Source organism: Strongylocentrotus purpuratus, unplaced genomic scaffold (genome assembly GCF_000002235.5).
Source record: "Strongylocentrotus purpuratus isolate Spur 01 unplaced genomic scaffold, Spur_5.0 spur5_scaffold_11, whole genome shotgun sequence".
Lineage (NCBI taxonomy): Eukaryota > Metazoa > Echinodermata > Echinoidea > Camarodonta > Strongylocentrotidae > Strongylocentrotus > Strongylocentrotus purpuratus.
Window position 1 is genome coordinate 5,054,716 of NW_022145596.1, and position 19,819 is coordinate 5,074,534.

Below are 19,819 nucleotides of genomic sequence, written 5' to 3' on the forward strand. Positions count from 1 at the left end.
ACATCCTGCACAGCAAATAAAATTCTCTTTAGACTTAATATCTTCTTCTTCCTCTTCCTCTTCCTCTTCCTCTTCCTCTTCCTCTTATTCTTCCTCCTTTTCATGTTCTCTTCCTTCATCTTGTTTTTCCCTTCTCCTCTTTTCTATATTTTTGTTTCCTTCATTTATTTCGTTGTATAACATTCACAAACGCTTTCTTCTTATTATTAGATTAAATATTATTATTATTTATTATTATCACCACCAAAAAATCTCTAATTTATCATCCTCATCATCACTACTATTCTTATTTCATGCAGGTGTGTATGCATTTAAAAAGTTCTCAGCACACATAATTTTTCACAACTTTCTTTTTTCAGACTACCCCTACGAGACCCTGCTTTGTTGAAGGTATGGCTTTCACAGATGGGGAGAGAGTCCTGGAAACCGAGACCGAGTTCTACCATCTGCTCGGACCACTTTGAGAAGATCTGCTTTGATCGCACAGGACAAACCACAAGGATTCGCGAATCTGCAGTTCCCACGCTTTTCAACCTTCCTCGAGTCCCTTTCAAACCAAAGGTAATTTATGATTTATAGAAATGTCTTGTTATCATTCAGTTGCAGATACAGTATTTTCATGCCAGGAAATTGAGAGCAGCGGAGCATTTCACTAAACTTGTCATCAGTGACAAATGACAGTTTTTGTAACGAGCTACTGAAATCCTTGCTTCTGATTGGTTATCAGCAGATTTGTCACTGATTTTTGTCATTTGTCATTGAGAAAAGGCTTTGTGAAATGGGCCCCAGAAGTCAGAACCTCCGAGAAAGAAAAAAAGAGGAATGACAAGAAGGAAGAGTGGGAGTGTGTAAGAGAGAGAGAGGGGGAGGGGGGGGGGGGGGGTAAAGGGAGAGAGGTCATTGAAATAAAGTGCCTTTGTTCATTTGTTGTCCAAACAACTCTAGTCTGTGCCCCTTAGAATCCTCTTCCAGAATTCCATTCTGAAAATTAACCTACCGTACAATTATTTAAATCTATTTTTATATTGCATGAAGTGTAATAAGGTATAATTTATTTGACTAGCTTTAACATAATTTATGTAATTTATGTATGTAGATGGCATATCCTGATCATTGGTATCAGGTAAGCATCTGATTAGCGTTAACATTGTTAAATTGTAGTAAGGTAGGAACACACTTGTTAAATGGCTTAAGATTATTAACTTCTTAAACCAGCCAAATGTTATTAATGTATTAGGGTTTTCAAATCACAATTTGTATTAAACTTTGGAAAAATATAAATGAAAGGTTGACCAAAATGTATGGATAGTTAGAATGTCTGAATGACTACCGTTATAATTTTTCTTCTAATCTTTCACTTTTTCAGAAAACAAAAACAAAAATACAGAAAACGGAGATCGTCATCAAATTTCCTCTTAAGAAGTTAAGAAGTGGGAAGCAACTGGCTGCTCCTGCACCAGTTGATCAAGCTGGTTCATCACATGATCACGACTACCTTAAAAAGGTTGGTTACCTGAATCAAGAACAATTGAAGAGTCAAAGTCGACGTGGAGATATGAATAATCCTCTTAAGAAGTTAAGAAGTGGGAAGCAACTTACCGCTCCTGCACCAGGTGTCCGAGCTGGTTCATCACATGATCACGACTACCTTGGAAAAGGTGGTTTCCCTAAGAAAAAAACAGGCAGCGTTGGCCGCGGAAAACAGCTTGCAGATGTGGACAGTCGGACAAATGCATCGAGCGATCAGCAAAACAGCGACCAAGAACTTTTAATAAATGAGGAACCTGTTGCAGGCAACGCTGAAAGACAGCTTCCAGATTCAGAGAGTCAAGCAAATGCCTTGAATTATCTCAGAAACTGTAAACAAGATGGTATCTTGAAGGAAGACAAAACAAAAGTGAACAAGGAAAAGCAACTCCCAGATGAAGACAGTCAGATAAGAACATTGCCTGACGGGCATAGCTATATCAAGGATGGTTTCTTCCATCGCGCTAAACCCTCCCCGATTAGTGAACTCAGTAAAAATGAAAGAAAAAGGATAAACAGAATCAAACAGCACGATCACTCATACAGCATTGGTGATAATCATGTGGTTTTGAAGCACAGGATGGATGTCGCCTGCACCAAGTTGGCTGAAATCAGGGCTAAGTTTAAATGTCACCATCAAAAGAACAGAAGGCTCTCGGTAAAGATTAAGGCTTTGACGAGGGAAGTGCAGGAGCTAAGGGACGGACAGTTTGCAATTAACAATACTTTGAAGTTTCTAGAGTCTCTGGAGTATAGGCCCAACTTCGGCACATGATTTCTAGCCCGATTTTTTACATTTTCTTGAAATTTCTTTTTTTTTGTGTCATGAAATTAATTCACCAAATATAGCATACTGCATCTCTGTCAAAATAGGTTTTTAGTTATCAAGAACAAGACAAAGTGTTTTGATATGTTTTAACTACAGAATGTTTTCTTTCTTGCAGGGAAAATTTGATACATGAACATGAAATATTGTAAGAAAGCGTATCCAAATACCTGAAGTTAGAAACATGCTGTCCTAACCATTTTTAAAAAATATATCAAAAAACTGTTTGAATGAGATGAGCCCTTAATCTTGTCATGTATTTGAATATACATAAATTCATTTTCTACATCTATATCTTATCTAATTTTTCTCATATTTCATTGGAAACTTGCATTTTTGAAATGGTTCAAATTTTTATTTTGGATGTTATGTATGGGTTTAATCATTGTCATATCTATATTTTATAAAAATACCAGTGTAGTTATATATTATTATTTCTTTTTTTTTGTCTGAAGTTATCATCATAGATTTTTCCCCCTAAATGTATGGTATGTCTTCTTTGAAGAGTTTTGCCCTTATAAGTTCATTATGATAGACTCTACACATTTACAAAGCTATTATTTTATAGTCCATTTTTACATACCGTCAGTTTGTACTAAATACCTAAGAAAAGGATACTCTTTGTAATTGTATTACCCGTAAAAATATTTCTTTCTTGTAAATTCTTATCATTAAAGTGTTAGCTAATTTCTAAGGCTTAACTTTTTTCCTAATGAAAGACTACCATAAAGCTATTTTTCAAAGTGTTTTGCAAGGACTGTTTATGAACTACCATTCATTAATGAATCATTTTTGTTTGGGAATTCAATTGAGAAGCTTTCCGCCTGACTGTTGAATTAAATATTTTGGCTGATATTCGACACGTCTTCTTTATTGTCTCTCTTATTTGCCTCTCCTTTCTAGACCTCTTTCTCTATCTTTCAATTTTTTCTTGATTATCATTTTTTTATATTTATTTCCACATTTGTTATACTTTTTATTTCGTTATTGTTTTCTCTCCCTTTCTCTTTTGATCTTTTTCTTTCTAGATTATACACCCTCTCTGCTTTTCTTTCACTCACTTTCTCTTCTCCATTTTCATTGTTTTTCTTTTTTTGAACACCCTACCTCAGCCAGCTTTTTTCTGTCACCAAATGTTTGTGTATATAATCACTTGTTTATTCTTATCTAATAAAATTAGAGTGAAGCTCCATATTCATGACACTTTATAATAAATGTAGCTCTCTTTATTTCAATATTAACCATTACCATTAACCATATAATTTTCCCGTGCTTTTGTTGTTGTTCGTTTTCTCATTGAAATGAAATGATAAAATATATAAAAATTGTCATTACATATCACAAGGACATGTCAAATAATTGTTGTAAGTGATATTTAATAGGAAAATTTTTTGCTAATTTAAGATTTTTTTTATGTTTAGAAGATGATTCAAATTCAGATGGGAAAGATAACTTAGGACAACTTGGTACCCAAAACAACCAATTAATTGTCATCTGTTGTTGACTTTACTTGCTAGTGGTGATTTGGTTCCATTTCAGTCATCAAATATTTGACTCGACTAGCCATGACGTAGAATTGCGAGGGCGTTTAACAAATACAACAATCAGAGGAACTCCATTTGTTGACATCAAGTTTATCGTTATCATTCGGTTGTTGGGTCCACTGTGAATCGTAACCAATGGCAAAGTCTTTACTTGGCCTTGATCAATTTTATTTAAGTCTATGTAAGAATTGTGAGTTTTTAAAATGATTCATTTCGTTTAAAATGAAGTCCAATAACGACAGAAAAAACAATGTTTTGGTCGCAAGATTGTGTAGTGAGCACATTTTTTTTTTTTGGATCCTCAAAAAAAATTCAATTTGCAACCCCCCCCCCCCTTGAGCGCCAGGGGGGGGGGGGGCCAACCCCCCAAAAAGGTAAAAATCACGTGATTTTACATGATTTTTTTCTCAAGGGGGGGGGGGGGGCCCTGGATCCGCCACTGCATTTAAGAAACCATTAACGTCATCAACTTGTCAAGGTCACATATTTCTAGGGTACCGTAAAAAAACAACCAACAACAACATTTGTTGATCCTTTATTTACAAAAGCACCAAGAAACATTCCACTTAAGTGCACTAATATTGACAAGATCTTCTCGATCTCCATTGATTTCCATATAACAGTGTTATCACACTGCCTGTGCACACAGTCTGCCCCATGCACGCACACACACACACACACACACACGCACAACAGCAGTCAGTTGGTAGAAATAGCAATTTTCGTAAATTTATTTTCTAAAAACTGAACAATAATTTTAAATTTTTATTTCACATATCTTTCAAGCATACCTTTAACTACAATTCTGTGTAGTTTCATTGTTATAGGCATGTGGGAAATATGTTAAATTATTAATTAGAATATTGTCTTTTCAGCCATGTGTGACATGGCCCGCTGATCGCCCATTGACTGTTATTCTGCGTGGTGAAAATGCACCTCAATGTATAAGACTCCCCTACAAAAATCCAATATCCTCACTGTGTTTCACTCATTGAATCAATTTGTTGTTTAAGGTAGCCACAACTGTACTGGAATAACCAAATTTTGTTTTTCTCTGAAATTCAGTCCCTGTGGATTGTATGGCCTGTTGAATGGTTTCTCGGAAAATCGTCATAAATCCTCAAATCTGACATTTTTTTAAAAGAAAACTATACTGTGATATAGCTGAAAGTAAGCAAATTCTTATCATTTGATCGATTTTTCTGAATAATTTGTGAAACATATGAGGAAATAGCTGTAACGGTGATCCAAGTTATTTCCATCGCCATTTTTTATTGGCATTGCAAAAATATTTGGAATATAATGTTAATATTATTTTGGTGTAAATAATGATCTATAAATATATAATTTAAAAAATGCCAACAGAATGAACATTTTCTATATATTTCCTATTATAATTAGCTGAAATGACCTAATTTGCATATTTGATGAATATTCATAATTTTTTTTTTCTTCAAAAAAAAATATATTTCCATACCTGTCTGACATACATAGGTTTCATTAATGTATCATGTTAGGTTTTGATTTGATTAAATATGCGCACATTAATTAGGCGGACTTAGTAATTTTCACAACTTTTTCATATCTGCAGATTCGCAAAAATGACTTATTTTGTATGCTTCTGAGTCAAAACGGTAATAGATATATGATTTTTTTTTTGTGCATTTTTTTACCACAAAGATGATATTTTAGTGTCTGATAATTTAATTTATCATTTGTGTCCAAGAAAGTGATGTATTAAGTCATCAACTTCGTCGAATTTTGCCATTTTTGCCATTTTGACCATAATTGTCTGGCAGGTTTTTTCGGTAATTTTGCGATATAAAATAAATGGTATAAAATCACAACGCATTGACCGATTTCAATTCTGTTTTTTGTTTTTTGAAGCTTTTATAAAGCTTGATCATTTGCAATCATTAACAAGTGTTTGTTGTACTTATTTTTGGTGTGCTATACCTACGTGAATACAAAAAAAAACTACATATTTTATAACCAACCTAACCAACTTGGCATCCAAACAGGCTACGCGGTATTGAACTCCTACGTCTGCGTACAATGCGACGCCAAAACTTCATGGCATTAATTCCAACCAGCTCTAACATTAAATGACTAACAAATAATGAGTAACGAGCACATTAATCCTCCATAACCAAGGTAAATCTTTATCTCACACACCGGGCAAGTATCAGAATCACAGAAACGTAGAGCAGCAGAAGTGAGAGCAAGACGCCCTCACACACAGCCTGGCGGAAATCATCGGAATCGATGGATAGCGCCAAACGAACTCAAAAATTCGATGATAGCGCCGCTGAATGGCACCGCCGTGCGCCATCTTGGATAGTAGTAGCGTTGTGAAAGCGAACTGAGACTACATGCTACATTAGTCTGCGAAATGCCATTTTGTGCAGCTTTCAACTGCACCAATCGCCTTAAAAAAGGCTCTGGAATAACCTTTCATAGGTAAGTGATCACTTCATTAAAAACATGGCATAAATAAACAGTTTTGCATGATAAAATCCGAACGCAGAAAGCCACAGTATGACTTAACTCTTAAGCGTGTATTTGTACATCAATCCCATCTATTCATTTCCATGTTTGTGAAGTCTTTTCGCTCAAGCTCAGCTCAATGACATCGGCTGTGAACTATCAAAAATATTGAATTCCACAGAGCTGCAAAGTTTTATAAACCGATAATATCGAATACATGATATCCAGAAAATACTGTACTGTTTATTTTGGATTTCATTGGGGCATAAGCAAGTCACTTTCTTTGTTTGACTTTGTCAAGTTTGTGAAACTTGGTTTAAGTCTTAACTCTTTAAGAAGATTAACTTGAACTATGAACATGTTGCATCGCGCTAGTATTAATAGTGACACAATTTCCCGTGATTCGCCAGACTTTCAAGCATTATTGTAAGAAATTTACTGGAATTTACTCAAAATTTATACCTTAATTTTGGACATTTAAATTGTTAATGTAAACACAAAAATTTGCTTGGATCATGTTCTCATGCGGAAGCGCTCCAAATTCGTATTCAATTTTGAGAGTCATTTTGCCAGGAAGGGGTATCTACCTATTATTGTGCATACATTTTTATTTTGAATGTGTGCTGTAGTGACAAAATGGGCAAAAATATCTGAGCTGGACAATAAAATTACAAAACTGTTCTCCATGTGTTGTGATTTTGTTGCTAAAACCATACCCCATTTTAATTAATATTTATCGGTTTAATTTTGTTTCCTTCATTCATTTCAATCATAGGTTTCCCAAATCTGGTTCAGCCCTTCTGAAAGAATGGCTCATCAAGATGAGAAGGGACAAGTGGATACCTAATAAGTATTCAACCATGTGCTCCGTCCATTTTGAAGAAGTTTGTTTCGACCGCACTGGCCAAACAACCAGACTCCGTGAAGGTTCTATTCCGACCATTTTTAACTTTTCTGCACATCTCAAAGAGGTAAGCAGGAACACATATTTTTTTATGTATGGGGTATCTACTATGATTATTGATTGTTGAACATCAAATATGCCCCTTTTGATACATTATGTTTCAAAGTGGGGGGGGGGGGGCACCAAGAAAAAAGGGCACCTACAAAGGGAAATCTCAAAGCAAAAATATATAATTTTTTAGACATTGGTGTATACCCCTACATTGTAATTACAATACTCAGGGTTGATTTCAATATTTGTTTCACTTTATACGCCATACAAGATATTGCTTAAGCATCATGCTATGCAGTTGGGTTTGATTGCCTAAAAATTGATTGCAAGCGAGCGAAGCGAGCAAGGAAAAATTTTAAGATGTGGTAGGTCACAGTGCAAAAAATTACATCTTATAAAGAGGAAAAAACCCAATCCTAATGGGGTTATAAGCACATTCTTATAACGGAAGACTTAAAAGACCTTTGATAAGTAACATAATATATCATCTATAGATGGGTGCGAGGGTCGCGAGCGAGCTTTGGGCGAAATTGCTCTTAGGGCGCGTTCATGCTTGATTTTGACGGCCAGAATCAGGCATCTGTTACGCGTTTAGTTTAAAACACGGTTGCGTCTTAGCTCACTTTTGTAGAATCACCGAAAAACGGCGATCACGATCGCCGATCGTAAACTCACAAAAAGATGCGTTTACAATTTGTAAACGCGTTTAAATGGGGTCAACGCACTGACCTCTAGTGGGTCTACGTAGCATGCACAGTGAAGGTTTGCGAATCCAGCTGGAAGACCAATTAAGGCCACACACTGAGAATTGCCTGGGGGAGCCAGAGAAGTAAGCATGAACACTACATCGTGGAACTGCGATCACGATGAGCGTTTACGATGAGCGTTTCAGATCGCTCATTCTGCCTTCAAAATTTAAGCATGAACGCAGCCTTAGTCACTTGAAATTACCTAGGGGCGTTTAATGATGAGAGGAAAAGGGGACATTTATCAGGAAAGAAAAGGAGCATGTGCCAAAGTACAAAGAGTAATTATCAGAGGTGAAAAGGATGCACTCACCAGGGATGAAAAAGTCATTCATGGGAATAGGAAATAGGCATTTGTCAACGGAAAAGGGGCCCCATCAGATTTTGATAGATTATGAAAAAGGGATAGGTCCCTCATTAGAAAGGAAAAGGGGCAAGTATCATTCTTAAAAGGGAAAGTATCAGTGATGAAAAGAGGCACTTGTAATCAAGGAAAATGTGCATTAGTTGAAAGAAAATGGGCACCGATCAGATTTTAAAGCGGCATTTATCGGAGGGGAAGGGGGCACTTATCTAAAGTGAAAAGGAGTAACTTCTCGTACCTGAAAAGGGTCATTTACCAGAGAAGGGGCACTTATGAGAAGGGGAAGGGGCTCCTTTTTTTATGGGGCACTCATTATTAGGAAAAGGGGCACTTATTAGAAAGGAAAAAGGGCACATGTGTAAATATAAGGTGCACTTGTCCGAGTTAAAATGGGGGAGGGGCACTTCTTACAAAGGAGGGGCAATTTTCAAAGTAAAAGAGGCACCTCTCAGATTTAAATAGGAGAATAATCAGAGGTAAAGGGTGCACTTATCAAAAGTGAAAAGAGGCACTTCTCATACCTAAATAAGGGCACTTACTAGAGATTAAACAGGGCACTAATGAGAACGGAAAATGGACACTTATTGCAAAGGAAACTGGGAACTTATCGAAAGAGAAAAGGGGGTTGTGTCCAAATAAAAAAGGGCACTTATTAGAGTCGAAAAGGGGAAGGGGCACTTTTACAAATTAATAGGGGCACTTGTCAAAGTAAAAGGGGCACTATTGCTATGTAAAAAGGGGCACTTCTTAAAAAGTAAAAGGGGCACTTTTCGGGTGCTTGAAAAAGTGTGGGGGGCACTGTGCCCCCCCCCCCCCCCCGGGAGGACCACCTCTGCCAACATTGATATTCCATTCTGAAAATTACATTGCATTAAGTGTAACACCTAACAAGATATGATTTATCTGACTAGCTTTAACATAATTTATATACCTATCATGTTAATGGCATATCCTGATCATTGCTATCAGGTAAGCATCTGAATAGCTTTAACATTGTTAAATTGCTTAAGATCATTTGCTTCTTAAACCAGCCAAATCTCATTAATGTATGAGGGTTTCAAATCACAATTTGAAAAAATATAAATGAAAAGTTTACCAAAATGTATGGATAGTTAGATACATTGTACCTTTATCTGTCTACTTTTTTTCTTCTAATCTTTTACTTTCTCAGAAAACAAAAACAAAAAAACCAGGCAGAGTCAGCCGTAGAAAACAGCTTGTAGATGTGGACAGTCGGACAGATGCATCGAGTGATCGGCAAAGCAGCGACCAAGAACTTTTAATAAATGAAGAACCTGTTGCAGGCAATATTGAAAGACAGTTTCCAAATTCAGAGAGTCAAGTAAATGCCTTGAATAATCTCAGAAACGTTAAACAAGATGGTATCTTGAAGGAAGACAAAACAAAAGTGAACAAGGAAAAGCAACTCCCAGATAAAGATAGTCGGATAAGAACATTGCTTGAAGGGCATAGCTTTATCAAGGATGGTTTCTTCTATCACGCTAAACCCTCTCCGATTAGTGACATCAGTAGAAACGAAAGAAAAAGGATAAACAGAATCAAACAGCACGATCACTCATACAGCATTAGAGATAATCCTGTGGTTTTGAAGCACAGGATGGATGTCGCCTGCACCAAGATGGCTGAAATCAGGGCTAAGTTGAAAAATCACTATAAAAAGAACAGAAGGCTGTCTGTAAAGATTAAAGTTTTGACGAGAGAAGTGCAGGAGCTAAGGGATGGACAGTTTGCAATTAACAATACTTTGAAGTTTCTAGAGTCTCTGGAGTATAGGCCCGACTTCGGCACATGATTTCAAGCCTGATTTCTTAATTTTCTTAGATTTCTTGTTTATTTTGTGTCATGAAATTAATTCACCATATATAGTATACTGCATCTCTTTCAAAATAGGTTTTTAGTTATCAAGAACAAGACAAAGTGTTTTGATAAGTTTTAGCTACAGAATGTTTTCTTTCTTGCAGGGAACATTTGACACATGACCATAAAATATTTGTTTAATATTGTTAGAAGGTGTATCCAAATACCTTAAGTTAAAAACATGCTGTCTTATAGTAATTAAAAAAACTGTTTGAATGGAGATGAGCCCTTAATCTTACCATGTATTCAAATATACATCAAATCATTTTTCTACATCTAAATCATATCTAAATCTTTAACTCTCATACTTCATTGGGAACCTACAATTTTTAAATGGTTCAATTTTTATTTTGGATGTTATGTATGGGTTTCATCATTGTCCTATCTATATTATTGAAAACTACCAATGTATTTAGTTAATATTATTATTTCATTTTTTTGTCTTAAGGTATCATCATAGATTCCCCCCTAAATGTACGGTATAACTGCCACTTAAATGAGGGTACAAACGGATGATGTTGATCGAATATGAACGATTGTTTTAATTATTCTCCAACAGTGCTGTGAAACTGTAGACAAACAATGCACAGAATACAATAACATCAATTAATCAGATCAAAGTAGGATCTATGAAATAGTCTATACTTATGTCCAGCCAACGAGGTGAGTCAGGACAGAGAAAGTTTCAAAGAATTATTTAATCATAAAGTTACAATGTTTAATTTTAAGAGTCAAGAGATATATTATTGTTAAATTGTCTCACTACTCGGTCAAGTCAATGTCAGGAAGTTGAGATGTAGAATTTACATTTGTTATTATACGCAGTATAATATATTAGTAGATATTTTTAATTCATTAGGCTTTTGACTTGTGGTTCGATAAGAGGTACTTCGTTCGGTTTGCCCTCTTCTTTGATCTGCCTATAGTGATAATGTCCAGCCAACGAGGTGAGCTGGCGGCAGCCACATACGGTACTTCTTCTTTGAAGAGTTTTGCCCTTATAAGTTCATTATGATAGACTCTACACATTTGCAGAGCTATTATTTTATAGTCCATTTTTACATACCTCAGTTTGCACTTAATACCAAAGAAAACGATACCCTTTTTAATTGTTTTATCCATAAAATTATTTCTTTCTTGTAAATTGTTATACTTGAAGTGTTAGCTAATTTCTAAGACTTAACTCTTTCCCTTTTGAAAGACTACCGTAAAGCTATTTTTCTAAGTGTTTTGCAAGGACTGTTTATGAACTACCATTCATGAATCATTCTTGTTTGGGAATTGATAAACTTTCCATCTGACTGTTCAATGAAATATTTTGGCTGATATTCGACACATCTTCTGTATTATCTCTCTTATTTACCTCTCCTTTCTAGATCTCTTTCTCTATATTTCAATTTTTTCTCGATTATCATTTAAAATTTCCCCATTTTTAATTCTTTTTATTTCGTTTTCTCTCCCTTTCTCTTCTCATTTTTTTCATTCTAGCTTATATACCCTCTCTGTTTTTCTTTCACTCACTTTCTCTTTATTCCTTTTCATTGTTTTCTCTTTTTCAACACCCTACCTCAGCCGGCTTTTAGTGTTACCAAATATCTGTGTGTATGATTACCTGCTTATTCTTATCTAATAAAACTAGAGTGAAGCTCCATATTCATGACACGTTTATTAATGTAGCTCTCTTTATTTCAATATGAATGATCGTAATTAGTCCGTGCTTTTGTTGTTTCTCATTGAATGATAGAATATATGAACAGTCATTGTCATTACACAACACAAGGGACATGTAAACAAAAAATTGTTATGAATGGTATACAAATTTGCTAATTTAAGAAATGTAGAAGATAATGCAAATTTAGACGAAAATTATAACTTTGGACTGCTTGGTAACAACAAAAACCAATTGTCATCTGTTGTTGACTTTACTTGCTAGTGGTAATTTCGTTCCATTTCAGTCATCAAATATTTGACTCGGCTAGCCAAGACGTAGATTTGCGAGGGCGTTTAACAAATACAATTATCTGAAGAACTCCATTTGTTGACGTCAATTTGTCGTTATCCTTCGGTTGTTGGGTCCACTGTGAGTAGTAACCAATGGCAAAGTCTTAACTTAGCCTTAATCAACTTTGTTGATGCATTGTATCTGTGTAAGAATTGTGATTTTCAAAATGATTCCTTTCATTTGAAATGAAGTTCAATAACGTATCAACTATCAAGCCAGAAACAAAAAAATATTGTGATCGGAAGAGTGTATCCACCCCCTTTCGTTTCCAGGCGTTGGACATTTTTTGAAACTTTAGGAAATATATTTTAGTTTAAATTAGTTTGGTGTAGCAGTAGCAGAAAAAAAACTGTCACATTTTCTTGTAATAAAAACTCATTTCTTTATATAGAAAACTTAGACAATCATGAAAAGTATACTTTTCCTCTAATATTTGTAGATGTTTCATTGAATGCGAGGGACGTTTAAGAAACCATTAACGTCATCAACTAATTGTCAAGGGCACATATTTCTAGGGTACCGTAAAAAACAACCATCAACTACATTTGTTGATCCTATATAGAAAACTTAGACAATCATGAAAAGTATACTCTTCCTCTAATATTTGTAGATGTTTCATTGAATGCGAGGGACGTTTAAGAAACCATTAACGTCATCAACTAATTGTCAAGGGCACATATTTCTAGGGTACCGTAAAAAACAACCATCAACTACATTTGTTGATCCTTTATTTACAAAAGCACCAAGAAACATTCCACTTAAGTGCACTAATATTGACAAGATCTTCTCGATCTCCCGGACAACTCAGAGCAGTAGCTGTTTCTCTGCATTTTATTCCAAGATAAACCGGTAATTATCTAGTTAGTACAATGTCAAGACAAACATACTATTTATGCTACCGAGACTAGTTGGTATATCTTACAGACACTGGTATTAAAAGGTTATAGATAGCTAGAGAGCTCGGGATTTAGACGCATTTTCAACTCTGGTGGTGGAAAGGAAAGAGGTATGTATTTACAGTGATTCTTGTCATTATGATCATTCATCCATTCCTTCCTTTATTCATTCATTCAACAATAATTTTATTAAGGGCACTTAAAATTGGCTGAATCAGTAATGTCAATGTGACGTAGTGCCGGACAACTTTCCATTTGTTTCAACAAACAAAATAACTAAAAACGTCAATGTTCCGAAAGGTTTGACGCAGTGGGTCTCTTCTTTTCAGAGGCCCTATATTAATATCCATAATATATTTTGAGAAGTGCCCCAAGGGAGAAGGCAGTTTTTAACGATATTTTTGTAGACGACAAACGGGAGAGTTGTCCGTGTAGACGTCAAAATCCTCGACAAAATCGCCAAGTTGAGATACAGATTAAGTGATCTCATTTCAAACATTAAAAACTCTCTTATAATAGGTTCGATTTACTTAAAAATTTCGCCATTCGGTTCCTCTTCTTTTTTTGTTTTCATATACTAATGAACTTATTATCAGAATTTGATAGCCCTTAAACTGTTTTATATTTTTCTCTTGGCAGTAAAACATGACGAGATTGAACATCTTTGCTTTGAGCCTCTTCGCGTTCATCTCTGTATCTACAGCATGTAAGTCATATGATCGTCTTTAAAGCCATTTTCTAAAATCAACTGAATGTGTTATAGACTAAATAAAAGATTTACGGATAAGTATACAGCAAAACTAATATCATTTTCAATAGTATTACACAAAGAGGACGCAACAATATTATATTTTAACACACTAAAATTCTTATTTCACTTTAAATTTTCCGATCAGATATGCATTTTCCCAACAATATGAGGTTGATTTACACACAATGTAAGACCGCAAAACATCTGTATATAAAATAACTTTTACAGTTGCTTAGGGTAAAGATGAGGTGCATTTTTGTTTACATGTTTTATGTAAACGAGCAGTAAGTTCAATTTATTTATTGAGAATTACAATTAGACACTTTTTCTTACAGGTTGGACCGTTGGAGGCATTTTTTGGTTTGATTACATGATCATGAATGTGATGACAAGAAACCTAGGCCTAATCTGCACTTAATCATCGACTTTGAGAGTTTTTTCATTTTTTTCATTTTCTTCCACTTTAAACAAAAACCAAAAGAAAACGAACAAAGTCACATAACAAACAGGAGGTGGAAAATAAAATTAATTCATGGTTTTGATCTGGCTACTTTTGAGAAATAAAGGTATAACCTTACATGCATGCGTTGGTAGAAGAAGTAACAATTTTTAACCAGGGAGCATTCCAGATTCGTTTAACAGCGGTAAACAGTTACCTGTTTTATCATATTTAATTAACCTTCAGGACAGCACATTGTTGAATAATTTGGTTGTCAGAAATATCTTCTAATCACCCTCATACAATCTCTCTCTCTCTCTCTCTCTCTCTCTCTCTCTCTCTCTCTCTCTCTCTCTCTCTCTCTCTCTCTCTCTCTCTCTCTCCCTCTAATTATGTCTGTATCCATCTGTATTTCTTTCTCTATTTCTGTATATCTCACCAAGTACGTTTCAATAGGCTATCTGTCTTTCTCTAATTTGTTTCGCTCGCCGACTGTCACGTCCCCTCCCTCTTCCCCCTCCCGCTTTTGTTTAGTCTTAAGTTCTTTCTTTCGTTCTTCTTCTTCTACTTTATTCCCTTATATCCTTCTTTGTTTCTTTTACTTTTTTTGTATAACGGTAAAAATGTATTCTGGCATTTACAGTTTAATTTTTTTCAGGTGGGTAATAATTTTTTTCTTCTTTTCACACAACCGTGGAGACTGGTTGTTGGTGAAATACCAACTCATCTATTCATTCGCTGTTTTATCTTGGGATGTACTATTCTTCTCTTAGATGTGACATGTCCTGATGACTGGACGAGACATGGGTTCTCCTGCTACTATTTCCGATCGTGTGACGTAACGTGGGATGATGGTGAACGAGAGTGCCTGGCTCTTGGTGGCCATCTTGTTTCTATCGATACCAGGGCCGAGATGGCCTTTGTCGAGAATCTAGTAGCTGGAGAGAAAGGACCGGTGAGTTAATTTACAATAACAGAACACGTCATAAACTATGATTTAAAAAAAAAATACATTAAAAAAAAATCTTTCACTTAAATGTCGAAAGATTGTCTTTTTTGCCATTCCGTTGCTTGATTACAAAAATCAATTAAAACTGAACTCGTACTTGCCAGGTGCTCAGAAAGAATCAGATGTAACTGTTATGTTTCAAATTTACACCGAAAAACAAATAAACACACAAACAGTAGAATTAAAAAATGGGAGGGGCCCACCACCACTCTCCTCAAACATTCACAATAAATGAAATCTCAACATGCTTAACCCATAAAATTTGCATCCATTTAGTTTCTTAATCCTTGCATTCCTTAACCCATCTTTTGACACCGAAGTAACGAGAATAGGGCTTATCGTTATGGAGTCACGGATATTTTATTTAACTGTATATTCCTCGGAGTGACATCTCTTGCCCAAATATCAATTTTCTTGTTTCTACAATTTGCGAGCGAACAAGAAATTTATCGTAGTGAAAATTTAAATTCCAACACTTAAAATATAAGATTCCCAATCACGATGCGCCAAAAAGTAAGGTAATGATTGATTCATACTGTTATAAATAAGCCTACATTTTCCAGAATTTTCGGAGACTGTATCCCCAAAGCCCCCGTCTCCTACGCCCATTACCTCATTCCATTCTTCACTAAATTTGTGTTGGGTAAGCTATAGTATAAGTGCTAACTTCGTCAAGATTTGGCATTCCATTTTTACAAGTCTTAACCCCGGTGGGGTCACTCAATGTGACTTCCGGACCGCATGATCGTTACCATAATCGCGGGAAAAGGGGTAAATTTCAAGCAATGTCCGCGGACAAAATATTCCTCGAAATAAAGAAAATAGGGGTGCACAGGTGTCCCCGAAATTGATAAATAGGGGTCAGGAAAAGGGAAAAGAGAAAACCGGGAAGGGAAAAGAGAAAACCGGGAAGAAACTTATTTAGATTTCTTCTTTTGTACCCGATTATATAAATATTGACGAAATCCAAAACTGTGGATTTAGTTTCCATAAATTGATTGGATTTGTATATATTTATTCCTTTCATTCCTTTTTGTCTTCTTCAAGTTCTGGATCGGTCTGAACGACAAGTACCGTGAGGGTCAGTGGTTCTTCACAGACATGAGGCGTCTTCGTCCCGAGCTGGGGCCTCTCTGGGGTGCACACGAGCCCAACAACAATGGTGATGAGGATTGCGTCATGTTTCCTCATGGTGCTGATAAGAAATGGAATGACGCCAAGTGTGATAGCAAGTACAGCTTCATCTGCGAGATTGAAAAATTCGGTGAGACACAAAATGAGGGTCATCATGACAATCGACAATTAGACGGATCTTCGGAACGTTTTATAATTTTTATAAATTTTATAAATTCTGTGCTCAAATTTCCAGAATATCGAATTGAAAATATGAAAAAAATGTAGATTCAACTTTTTGTTTATAGGGGTTTACTACAAGAGATAATATTTCTTTCAACAACAACAAAAATATTTTCGATCTGTTACCCCTCTTCGATGAACATTTTTCTTAGGGGGTGCGCCCTTAAAATGTTCCGATAATTTTTTTTATCATTTTGTTCGAAATCCTCGAATTCTCATTTTCTGTAGCATAACATGGTTTCAGTCATTGAAGAGGCACTAGAGTCATTGGTGGAGGGGGGGGGGACACACCGATCGACCCTCATTTAGTTAGATTAATACAAATCAAGAGCATTGAGTAGGGAAGGGTGTGGAAGGACGTCATGCCCCTCTATTTTCTTTTCCCCTTTAATTCCTTTAATAAGCGAAAAGCCATGCAAATGTTATCTCCTTTTCTAATTAATGTCGACCATAGGTTGCCCCGACGGATGGGGAGAGTACGGGGACTCCTGTTACCACCAGGTCGTATCGCCCAAGGTCAACCAGTTCGACGCCCAGACCCACTGCCAGTCCATCCATCAAGACTGCAGTCTGGTCAAGATCGACAACCACGACGAACAGGCTTTCCTAGAGAGCTTCTTCGGAGAGAGTTGTGCCGACTGGATTGGTCTCCTGGGAGAGGTAAGGATGTAACACATTGTGATATTTAGGGGTTGGACGGAGGTGGCTACGCCTCTTTGGTAAAAAAAAAATCGCCTCTTTTGATCGACCTGAGGAGGATTGTGGGAACTTTTAAAAATCGTTATTCCAAGGAGATGAAAATCATGTTTTAAATAAAAGGTATTGTTATTTATGTTCCACGTTTCTGATAATCTTACTTCTTCCCTTATAAAAGTGGAGCGTCAGAATTTGTTAATGGTGACGAGTATCATCTTTCCTCGGGAGGGCTTCACGCGGAACTCACCTGTAAAATAATATACGAGAAGAGAAAGAATTGTTATCCTGATGAATTGATTCTACCAGTACAGGCAAAACATTTCAAAAGAGTATACTAAGTACTATTAAACAATCGGGTGGCTATGAAAGTCAAACTCGGCAATTCTTAAAGGGCTGGGCTCTATTAATTATAGTTTTAAATTTACGAATTAAATACATACATCTACATGGGTTGTGTATATTTCTGCAACATTGTAATTTCAGCTTTGACTTTAAAAAGTCCGATATTCAAATTTTCAGGTAAACGCAAACGCAAACTCAAACGCGAACGGCGTCTCTGCCTCACACCATCATCACGATCATGATCACGACGACGCCAACGACGACAACGACGGAGGAAACGGTGGCGGAAACAGTGGTGGAAGTGGCGAATTCTTAACTCGCGATTATTTCTTCACCGATGGCCAGCCGATGGTGCACGACTTCTGGAAGTCGAACGAACCCAACTTCGACAAGGACAACGACCGCGTGTGTGCGATTCAGAAGAACACTCTGGGGTGGAATGATTACGGTTGCGGCAACGAGATGAGCTACATTTGCGAGTTAAAGAAACCAAGCTTCTAAGAAATTTGCTTGTTAAGTGTTAAGTCTGCCCTCTGAAAGTACAGGAAGGGAAATGCATTCTTTTAGAAGTCATTCTAAAGAGGGGTCATTTCGTTTCGGGTGGGAATTCACGCTAAGAATAATAATTGAATACACTCTCAAAAGAGTAATTAAACCACTCCTTTGGAATTGATTCCACTCTAAGTTAGAGTGTTTTCAACTCCTGAACAAAGTGATCCCTAGTATGACTTCTGGATTTCCACTTTTCTGCTGTCAGAGAGTAGGTTTTTAGCACTGATGTCATATATTTGATTTTAATTTAAGAGGTGCTGAGAGTAATTTATGCTAAAGAGCATCAACGAAACAAAATATCAACTGTAAGAAAATGGTGATGATTTTTTTTTTCTTTGTCAATAAAAAAGATTATTCAAATGGAATGTTAGCAAGCCTTCTTCCAAACAATTATAATTTCATTGCATTGGTGTAGTCAAGATTATCTTTCCCTTATAACAAGAGAATTTCAGTAAGCACGTTTTTGAACATTAATCAATATAGATCTGTGTTTTGAATCAAGTTTATATTGTACCTATTTTGCCCTTTTGTATCAAATAAAGTTATTAATACCATTTAGATAATTTGTCACAACTTAGTAGTGCTCTGTCTGTCTCTTCTAATACACCTCAAATGTAATATTTATATATTGTAATCATTATTTACGACAAACTGTGTATATTCCTATAAAAGAAGCCAAATACTGATTCAACAAAATGTTAACACCGTCATTTCCATTGAAAGATTTTGACAATCATTGAATCACAATCTAGAAATAAATAACAGCTCCCTAAAACAATGTTCCTGATTACCCTCGGATCGTTAACCCCATTTTGATTACATTTAGGATGGGAATGCATTAAAAGGCTAAATTGTAAAATGTGTTATCTTGGGGGAGGGGGAGGTAACTTCATTTTTAAGCACTGTTAGATGGGGACGTAGTGCCAAAGTTATTTGAACTAAGTTCTCCTGCAGGGAATTACTGCGATTGCAATGGCGCCCACTGCTGGCAGTGGGCCGAACACGAAATCTCCTCCCTCCTCCACATCCCCGGTCCACATCCCTCCCCCGCCCTTTCTTCCTCTCCCTCTCTCTCTCTCTCTCTTTCTCTCCCTCTCTCTTTCTCTTTTTTCTCTCTCTCTCTCTCTTTTAACTTTTCTCTCTACATTTTCTCTCTCTTTCTATTTTCTCTCTCTCTCTCTCTCTCCTTTCTCTCTCTCTCTCTCTCTCTCTCTCCCTCCCTCCCTCCCCTCTCTCTCTCACTCTCTCTCTCTTTCTCACTCTCACTCTATCTCTCTCTTTCTCTCTCTCTCTCTCTCTCTATCTCTCTCTCTCTTTCTCTATCTCTCTCACTCCTCTCAAAGACTAACAAAGTAATGATGACGCAGGTGTTTTCCCCCTTTCTTACACGATCGTTAGATCGTTTTCACAGGAACATGAATAGAACTGATTACAGGGGCGGGGGTCACA

General features: G+C 36.2%; 2 protein-coding genes across 2 annotated transcripts; both read left to right on the plus strand.

The window, feature by feature from the left end:
* The first annotated feature begins 6,251 nt into the window (after positions 1 to 6,251).
* On the plus strand, positions 6,252 to 10,832 carry LOC100889692 (THAP domain-containing protein 2). Its single transcript, XM_003723284.3, has 3 exons — positions 6,252 to 6,357; positions 7,160 to 7,355; positions 9,621 to 10,832. The coding sequence occupies exons 1-3, from the start codon at positions 6,290 to 6,292 to the stop codon at positions 10,260 to 10,262; spliced, it is 906 nt and encodes a 301-aa protein (XP_003723332.2). The 5' UTR covers positions 6,252 to 6,289; the 3' UTR covers positions 10,263 to 10,832.
* A 2,395-nt stretch (positions 10,833 to 13,227) lies between these two features.
* Positions 13,228 to 18,928, plus strand: LOC764768 (macrophage mannose receptor 1). Its single transcript, XM_001201264.4, has 6 exons — positions 13,228 to 13,335; positions 13,865 to 13,931; positions 15,189 to 15,370; positions 16,472 to 16,688; positions 17,235 to 17,440; positions 17,996 to 18,928. Exons 2-6 carry the CDS (start codon positions 13,871 to 13,873, stop codon positions 18,317 to 18,319), a joined length of 990 nt encoding a protein of 329 aa, XP_001201264.1. The 5' UTR covers positions 13,228 to 13,335; positions 13,865 to 13,870; the 3' UTR covers positions 18,320 to 18,928.
* Positions 18,929 to 19,819: the final 891 nt, after the last annotated feature.